General features: G+C 41.8%; 1 protein-coding gene across 2 annotated transcripts; it reads right to left on the reverse strand.

Annotated features, from left to right (window-relative positions):
* Positions 1-869: 869 nt before the first annotated feature.
* On the reverse strand, positions 870-8343 carry CKAP2 (cytoskeleton associated protein 2). 2 transcript variants are annotated; one of them, XM_035110718.3, is made up of 8 exons: positions 8284-8343; positions 7111-7169; positions 5494-6320; positions 4888-5101; positions 3664-3831; positions 3227-3293; positions 2063-2411; positions 870-1637 (listed from the first exon to the last, which is right to left on the reverse strand). In XM_035110718.3, the coding sequence occupies exons 2-8, from the start codon at positions 7120-7122 to the stop codon at positions 1391-1393; spliced, it is 1884 nt and encodes a 627-aa protein (XP_034966609.1). In that variant the 5' UTR covers positions 7123-7169; positions 8284-8343; the 3' UTR covers positions 870-1390. The 2 variants fall into 2 exon arrangements, with proteins under 2 accessions (XP_034966609.1, XP_034966610.1); XM_035110719.3 differs by having other exon boundaries at positions 8176-8343.
* Positions 8344-9606: the final 1263 nt, after the last annotated feature.

Raw genomic sequence — 9606 nt, forward strand, 5'->3', positions numbered from 1 at the left:
TCAGAGCTTCTGGTAGTGACTTCTAATTTGGGCGCCACTTTTTTGTGTTTAATCATTATTTTAGGTGTGAAAGGTGTGGCTTTTTGGGGGGGAAATTATGCCAGATTCCTCCGATGGGCATGGAACGTTGTGGCCAAATTTGTCACATTACAGTTCAGCAGTTACAGAGAAAGGCTGGGACATCTGCTCGTGCAATGCCTATATATGTGAAAAAAATTGTGCTATCTTCTATCTATATATAAAAATGTAGAATAAAAATGTAGAAGGTCCATGTTTGTAAAAGTCCTCTTTTCTCTGAAACCGCTTGACTGATTCCGTTTAAATGCGACCACAACGTCACATGGGAATATGCAAGTGTTTCCATGCACTTTGATTGGAAAGATGTAATACCTGTGACAGGTAAAAACATGAACTTGTCTAAAAAAAAAAAACATAGCGCCCTCCAGTGGACTTCAAAGAAACAGACGCGACTGTGTAGCAATAGGGCCATAATCCCGCCCACAGCAACATGTGGCTGGGTACAGCTAGTATTGAAAAGTAACGTTAGTACAGTGGTACCTCTACTTACGAATAACTCTTATAAATGTTTCTACTTACGAACGGAGCTCCGTCCGCCATTACGATTTTTTTCCTCCAAATGCATTCCTATGGGATTTGACTTTTTTCGACTTATGAATGTGCATTCGGAACGCATTAAACTACCACTGTAGTTACTGCTAGAATTGAATTAGTGTTAAGGCCAGAGTAGAAATAACCCTTAAACGTTGGGTTAAGCCCATTGGAAGTTGTGAGTGTGCCATATCATGGCCTGCTCCACATTTCTTAACCATGGCTAGGAATGGGAGCATTATGTCTGTACTGGAGCATGATTCAGAGATGTTTCTTTTATTTGAAAATGGAAAATATACACACAATAAAACACCACCTTATTCTTACAACTTACACTAGCAGATTAACGGCATACTGTATTAATAAACATAACCAAAGAAAACCACTTTGATGGTCACATCCAGAAACCAAATAGATGACCAAGCATTACTCATTGTTAAAATATACCACACCTTATAAACCAATGACTGCAGACTAGGAAGACCCTTTTCTATTCAATACAGCTATTATTAGTTGCATCAAAACCAATGCTCCTTGTGTTGTTACTCACCCCCCTGTCAGTTCTTTATTATTTTATTGCTAAAGACTAGCACATTTACAGCATACATGGATTGGAAAAATTGACTATATAAAACAGTAACCATATGTTTATGGTATATTAATACTGCCCCCAAACAAATAAATGAGACAAAAACAGTGCTCTATTTATTTTACAATACCTCTAATACATAAACTTGTGCAGTTTCTGATCATTTCAAAGAAACCTTAAAATTGTGCCATATCACTCTTGCCCTTGTTGGGTACACACTTTGTGCAGTGCACTGTTGTGTCTGTAGATGAAACCAATGCCTTCAACTCCCAATTCTTCAAGTTGTTCAAGTGAAGAAACACAAGGGTCGTGGCCTTTCAACATATCTGGCAACTGACACTGCTTCTTTTGTATGCGGCAAGAACGTCTCACAGGAGTTAGAAATTTCAGATCCTTGATTGCAGGATGGTTACTGTCACCCTGCATTTTTTTATTTGTGCTTGGAGATCAATGAGGGAGGGAAAAGAGTTAGGCCATAAATACAAAATATTTGCAAGATTACAACTTGTTGTAATGCAAGAAGACGTAAGTTTGACACTGAATATTACTTTTTCTCTCTACAGCACTGATCTCAAATCGGCAGCCCAACAATGTTAGATGCTCTAGGTCTGCTATGACAGAGAACTGGGTGAGAAGATTAGGACTTGTTGTGGTTCATTGGAATGATCTTTCTTCTCAGTTTTATTTTGCTATCCTTTGAAAGGCTTGCAAAATAAATGAATATATAAGCCATACCTGGACAGAATCACCATCCCCAAATACTGACCGAGTTCTCTATTCAGCTTGAGATTGAACAAAGGTATCAAATATCCCCATCCCCATTAGACACCAGATAGAGAATGTAAACCTGAAGAGGCAGCTTACCTTTTCAAGGAAGGAGTAGTTGACAAGTTATACTTAATTAAGTAGGAGGCCTCTTTGTCAGTTTCAGGAGTTGGGAATTCTAGTATTCTCTCTGCCTCTGCCTCGCCACTATCCTGCTCTTCTTTTTTGAGAACTGTAGGCTTCTCTTCTTTATTTTGCTGCCTTTCTTCAACTACAATGCTCTCTTGTTCAGACTTCAAACAAGCTTCTGCCCTTTGAGAAATCACTTCATTACCAGGCTCCATCTTGTTATTGATGTTTAATTCCTTTAAAGCATTTTCTATCTTCTCTTCATCTAAATGAACTTCTGCCTCGTGATTTAGAGTGATTACTTTTTCCACACATTCCTCTGAAAATAGAAATACACTGTCATAAGTCAAGGTGACCCAGAACTTTTTCCTGTGGAAAAAAAAAATTCAGGGGGTAACTTACTCAATGTAGACTAGTACCATATCTTTTGATAGTTAAATCACATTCATGGATGAAGTAGAATTTGTAGCACATTTTTGTTACAAAAATAGGATGAATGGTTGTATTTCCAAACAAGTTGAGACTATATGTTTAAAATAAGTATCTTGATAAAACCTGATGAAGAAGGGTCCATCTTTCCAGAATTTTAAAATGTATACAACAAGCAAACTCACAATATAGAAAACCAAGGACAGAAAGATCTTCACCGAATACACATTTCAGCTTTTAGAATATGGAACGATAGCAACAGAGTTATGGCTAAGAAAGTTAGGAGACAGATGCTTGAAGGAACAAAAGGCAGAAGAGAAAAATAAGTTTATATGTTCATAATTGCACTCAAATTAGAGTCATACCTCGGTTTGCGACCGCCTCCATTTGCAACCGCCGCAGACCCGGAACTGTTTACATCCGGGTTCCGCGGTGTGCGGATGCGCATAAGCGATCTGCGCAGCACGCGCATAAGCACTCTATCGGCGCTTTGTGCACGCACAGAAGAGCCCCTCGGTTTACGACGAACTCGGGGAGTGACCAGCTCCCCGGAACGAATTGCGGTCGCAAACCGAGGTCTGGCTGCAGTGGGTGCAGATAATCTCCAGTTAAAGTTTCTGCTTTATTATTAAACTATTAATTTAAGGGGAACAGGTTGGGAGTTGGGAAGTGTGACCAGCTTAAATTAAAAATAGTTAATCTTACCAGATGCAGGTATGGTTTTTGTTTTCTTCATAACATCTGCTAATGTACGGCGTAACTCATCCTTAGGCTGAAAGAAATGTGATTTTGTTAGTACTAGATAATGCCCAAGTCAATTGTAATTAGCCAGTGTGCTGTAGCAGTTAGCGTTGGACTAAGACTGGGAAGACTCAATACTAAATTCCCACTTGGCCATGAAGTTCACTAGGTGACTTTGGAGCTATCTACTTCAGAGTTGTTGTGAGGATAAAATACTACAGTATGTACGCCACCTTGAGTTCATTGGATGAAAGTTAATAAAAAACAAGCTTTTACTTGGTAGAAGACACAACCGTGGAATTTTAGAAGAGAAACCCTCATCTGCAGAATGCATAAAAATTATTCTAATTAAATATAAATGCTAACACAATAAATATTACACAACATTTAAGAATTCTTACGTGTGCTCCTGCCAGAATTGCCTTTTCATAGATAGCAAGGACCTTTTCAGTGGAGCGAAACTGTTCGAGACGCATCTGGCATACCCAATATTTGGCGAATTTCTTTACATCTGGCACAGACTGGATCAGCTTTTCCAAATTGGAATGTATTGCATCACCTGGATAACCCTGAAGATAGATAAATGATAGATGATATGTTGGTTTCCTTTTTAAAAGTTGTTATGTAATATGAATTCCAGACATAGCTGGTTAATCTGTTGCAGTGAACACTGAACTCTTGCAGCACATTTTATAGACTAGCAGATTTATTGTGGTATAAGTTTTCAGAGACCCTTGTCTTCAAAGCCTAGTGTACAGCAGAGACCCCATGCCTCCCTGTATCTAGCACAGAACTCGGGGAAGATCTTTTCTGTTGCAACCCACCCTAAATAAGCACTCTTGAACTGTCCTCTGCAATACAGCTTGTGCTGATTGAGGGCCAGGCAACAGAACTAGAGATTGTTACCAGTGACTAACAAATCTGTGGACCACCAGTTACTCCTCTTATTGTTCATCTTAGATTGAAAGTGAGTTAGGCCTCCAAGGGGGAGCCAACAGCATCTTTATCCCCTAGGACACCTGCTGATGAATTGTTCCCCATGTTCTGCGAAGGGTTTATCTCCTAAGCAAATATCTATCTAGCAGCAGAATTTTTTCCTCAGGAGCCATCTGTTTGGATTATATTCTGCCTCGTATTTGTGTGATCACCTGAAAACAAAAGCAACTCATGGGTAAAAATGTGACTATTTTCTACAGCATGAATTCATCTGGTCCCACATATAATGGAGAAGTTCTGGCAAACAGCAGGATTTTATCATTAAGGAACCTAGAAACACAGGAAGCTTGCCTTACACTAAATCAAACCTATGGCCCATCTAGCTCAGAATTGTCTCTACAGTGACTGACAGCAGCACTCTAGGATTTCAGAGTGGCAGTCTCTCTCAGCACTACCTGGATATGAGAATGACTGAACCTAAGAGGACCCTTCTGCATGCAAAGCAGATGCTCTACCACCGACCTATAACAAATCATCTGTTAAAAATGTCTCCCAAAACGACCAGATTTTTCCTTAAAACTCCAACATGTTGTTGCATTTTATGGTCTTATAGAGCTGAATGAAAGTATTGGACATTTACATACACAGAAGCTTATTTCCTCATGACTGTGGCTTAACAGAGGCCTCACCTCCTCAATTAAGTGCAGACATTTCACAAGGGTCTTATTGACGCTGTCACTTAGTAGTCCTTGTTCATCTTCTTCTTGAAGGGTAGACCAGAACGATTCAACTGGTTCTTTTATAGTTTGATGAAAGGATTCTCTTTCAGGCAGAGTATCTACAGATATGGGAGGTGGCAGCTTCTTTAGCCCTGTCAATGGCGGCCGTTCAGCTGGTCGGGTTCTACAAACAAGTCAGTATATTAGTAAGTTATTATATTAGTAAGTTATCAACATTCTGCTTTGCCCCATAATGTAATTAGGAATAGGCCATGGCCATGCAACAGACCCAATACAATGACGCTCAAATGCCTAACCATGGGTAAATAACAAGTATTAAACAACAGGTAGGTTTGATTTGAGGAAAATGGACTGGTATGCCAAATTGGACCCCACTGTGGACCAAGCTTGGCCTGCAGGCCAGAGGTTCCCCACCTGTGTACACTATCAGTATCCTGCACCTAAAAAGATGACCTCAAAAGAATTTTGCTTGTTTTATTTTTGAGCAAAATAACTTGTGCATATCCTAAATTTACAGAGATGTAAGCCAATGTTATCCCCACACCTTTCTATTACCTTATTCTTTTTGCAGATTTCGCTAGATTATGTTTTCTGACGCCGTCGTCTGATTTCAAAGCTGAGACAGCACCACGAACTTCAGAAACAGGTCTCGTTAAATGTGGTCCAAGTCTAGTTTTCGTTGGAGCATTTTTCTTTGTTCTGTGCACAGATCTGTTGGCACTGACGAGCTCCCCATTCCTATCAGGATTTCTTTGGGATGCCCCATTATTCACTGGTGTTCTATTGATAGTTTTTGTCCCACGGTTCAGAATTGGCTTTGGCTGGCTAACAGGCACCTTCACAGGAGGTCTGGCTTGAAGTGAGAGAATAGCTGCAGGTTTGGCAATAGCAACAGACTTAGAAGTATTAACTGTGCTGGTGACTCTATCATCCTTTTTGTCTGTAATGCTGCTTGTGGATTGAGTCCTCATTGCTGATTTAGGAACAGCAGCCATAGTGTTCCTTCTATTTTCATGTTCTGGTTTTCTTCTGAAGGAGTTTATTTTAGATTCTACTATCCTACCACAATATGAGCCAAGAGCACGCTTCTCTGAAAGGGGTGGAACGAAGATGGGTGGTGCAGCTGTTTTCAGCACTTTCTCTTTTCCATTTCTTTTGAGTAAGGAGGTCTGGTTAAAGGACATGTGCTGGCTTTTCGTTTTAGCTGTTTCAAAAACAACTGCCAGGGGGCTACAGTTTGTTTTTGTACTAGCCAGAGGGCTATAGTTTTCAGCCATAGAAATCTGCTTCAATATGATAGGAGTTTTTGGAGAAGCTAAGTTTTCCTCCAACATGTCATCCATGTGGGTCCATGAAGGTCCAACTGCATTCTCTTTGTTCTCCTGAAATATTAAATTAACATTATAGACCTTTTTCTCCACATTTTGCAACATGAAGGTGGTGCACATAGCCACTTGAAAAACAAAATGGTTATAAGCATATCTGCTTTACTTTTTCCTTAAAAAGGGAAATCTTATTTCAACACAATTATTTCCTATCTTAACATAGTGTAATATACTCCAGAGAAGGATAATAGTAGCTGGTAATTAGAAATGCCAGACGACAACCTCTAGATCTAATTCTGTCTATTCTCTCCACCAGTTAGAAACAGATATGAAAGCTAGGAGCTAAATTGCACCTTAAACCTAGGTTATGGGCACAACAATGGAATGTCTAAGTGCATTTTTTAAACAACAAAAATATAAAGCTGAAAACAAATGAACTGCTGCTAAAATATTATGCTCATTTTTCACATGGGCTAGTCCAGGCATGTCCAACTGGTTGATTGTGAGGTGTTCCTGGTCAATCTTGTGACTGATCAATCGCTACGTGCCTCGCTGCTACCAACTTTATTTTGAATGCCTTATTTCCCTGCATCTTGGGGCAAAGTGCGTGAATGAGTGACACCTGCTGACTGTCAGGTGAGCTATTTAGTGCAAGGGTCTCTCCCCCACTCAAAAAAGCTCAACAGCTATGTGCAGTGACAAGGGGTAGATCACTCCCAGCTTATAAATAAATTTAGCTGTATGTTTTTTGGAAACAGATTCCTCATTCTCCCCTTTAACTGCAAACTAGTATAATCCACCTTGAACCCAAAATTCAAGTGAATGAATACAAGAGACATTTACTTACAGGACTTTCCATTTTTTTGCTTCACCAGTAAAACTGTCCTGCGGCTTTTGCTTGATAAACTGTTAGGAGAACAAAAAACAAGAGTTGAGCACCAGAATAGCTTTCCAATAGGGCATTCCCAAAGCTTTGATGCAACGGAAATAAAGCCTTATCCTGCACACCCACACACAGCTGTAACCCAGGGATCAGCAACCTTTTTCAGCCATGGGCCGGTCCACTGTCCCTCAGACCATGTGGTGGGCCGGACTATATTTTGAAGGGAAAAAATGAACGAATTTCTATGCCCCACAAATAACCCATAGATGTATTTTAAATAACAGCACACATTCTACTCATGTAAAAACACCAAGCAGGCCCCACAAATAACCCAAAGATGCATTTTAAATAAAAGGGCACATTCTACTTATGTAAAAACACGCTGATCCCCAGACCGTCCACAGGCCAGATTGAGAAGGCGATTGGGCCGCATCAGGCCACGGGCCTTAGGTCAGTGTTTTTCAATATAGGCACAGAGTTAAATTTTTTAACATTTTCTAATGGTGGTGTGCCTCGTGATTTGTTTCATGAAAGAAGTGTGCCTTTGCCCAAAAAAGGTTGAAAAACACTGCCTTAGGTTGCAGACCCCTGCTGTAAACCATGGACACTATCCTGTCATAAGCATCGCGTTCATCCATTTCTATGAACCTACTTTGAGTAGTAGCACTGGACACAACCAGCAGGAGGAGCAGGGGAACTGAGCCTCTGCCAACTGATATTAAGAGGGAAAGCAGGATTATTCGCAGAGAGGCTGGTCGGGGCTATGGGGACATTGCAAGCGAAGGAGATCCTAACAGCTTGGAAGTCTGAGCCCCACATCCTGGCTGTTACAGCACCGGAGACCGACGCGTTTTCGAAGAGAGAATTAAGAAGCCTTATGTTGTGAACAGCCCTGAGATCTACGGATTAAGGGCGGTATAAAGATTTAATAAGTAATGATGATAATGATAATACGTGGAACACCCGCCCAAGCTACAACGGTCTGCCTGAATGAATCACCCCGGGCCAAGGGGTAAAATTCTGTTTTACCTGCTCGTGGAGGAACCACAGAAGATTCAAAATCACCACCCCTACCCTGAGTGGCTAGGGGAAATCGTTGTTGTTGTTTGTTAAATAAGTTTGCGTTATCGCGCTCACCTGCGTGAGCAGCTCAACCGGACTTCACCGCAGCCATCAATGCAACCGCCACTCTCCTTCCCGGCGGCTCACAACTTCGGTTTAAATCAACGCGCAAGGCGAGACGGTCTGCAGGAACTCGATTGGCCCGAGAGCTTGAAATCGTCCAATTAGAATGAACGCGCGGGGAGAGGCGGTGCTCTTGGCTGCTGGGGAACGTCCGAGTCCGCCCACAGCACCGCCCCTCAATTCCATATATGGGGCGAGAGCTGTTGCTCCAGGCCGGTTTCTGCTTCAAACGAGGAAAGTGCGCTTGAACGGGAAGGGCAAATAATTTTCAACGGTCCGTTGCAAATATTTCCCAAGAAAGAAGGGTTGGATGCATGGAGGGAAATATTTATTTTTATTGTTCCTTCCAAGAGCGCACATATGCATTTGTGTGTAATTTAAATGTTGGTGTTAATTGCATTAATTGTGCATGGGATTGTCTCTTGAGCTGCCCTTCCCCTTCATCTGACTTAGGTAGTAGTTTGTGATGCAGCAGCACCCCCCCCCCAAACTTCATGTTTGGAGTGAATCATCTTGTCACTTGAGGCAATAAAAGGCTTTGCTTTGAACTGGGTGTGGGCAAAGAGATGGGTGTTACTGTTATTTATCACATTTGTATACGCGGACCATAATGGAAAAATACAGTCTCTGAAAGCAAGAGCAAAAGCAAACATAAGCCACCCACCCAGTTTAATAGGCCATAGATTGTTTAATTAGCCAAGGGGTTGGGAGATTGCGAATACTTTTTTTTTCTGGGCCTGAAAATATGTAATGAAGGAGGCAGGCGAGCCTCCCTGAGCAGAGCATTCAACCACCGAAAAGGCCCTTTCTCGTGTTGCCACCCTCTGGCCGTCTCGCAGAGGAGGCTCACAAAGAAGGGCCTCTGATGACGATGGCAGGGTCTGGGTTGGTTCCTATCGCGTCCTTGCAGTCCTGAGCGGTGTTGCAATTTGCTTCACTGTAAAGTCCAAAATGGCTGGGCTGGCAACGGTAAAGGTCGCAGATCCTGAGGCAAGGAACAAAATGGCACCCCCTCCCCTCCAAGGAAGAAGGGCTGAGTGAAAATCTACAACAGGAACAAGGTGGTGGTGAGGGGAATAGTTGGGATCATTAAGAGCAGGCATCCCCAACCTTTTGGCCCTCCAGATTTTTGGACTACAATTCCCATCATCCTTGACCACTGGTCCTGTCAGCTAGGGATCATGGGAGTTGTAGGCCAAACATCTGGAGGGTGAGTGGGAACCCTGTTGCCAACAGCTATTTTTCTTTGAATAAAGATCAGGCTTACGTAGCCGC

Source organism: Zootoca vivipara, chromosome 3 (assembly GCF_965207765.1).
Source record: "Zootoca vivipara chromosome 3, rZooViv2.hap1.1, whole genome shotgun sequence".
Classification (NCBI taxonomy): domain Eukaryota; kingdom Metazoa; phylum Chordata; class Lepidosauria; order Squamata; family Lacertidae; genus Zootoca; species Zootoca vivipara.

Excerpts from the sequence above, each read along its gene's own strand:
- CKAP2 (XM_035110718.3), bottom strand. Across the intron at positions 2,412-3,226 it reads AAAAACCATACCTGCATCTG|AGGAATGTGTGGAAAAAGTA; the intron begins GTAAGATTAACT and ends TTCTATTTTCAG. Across the intron at positions 1,638-2,062 it reads ACTACTCCTTCCTTGAAAAG|CACAAATAAAAAAATGCAGG; the intron begins GTAAGCTGCCTC and ends TTGATCTCCAAG.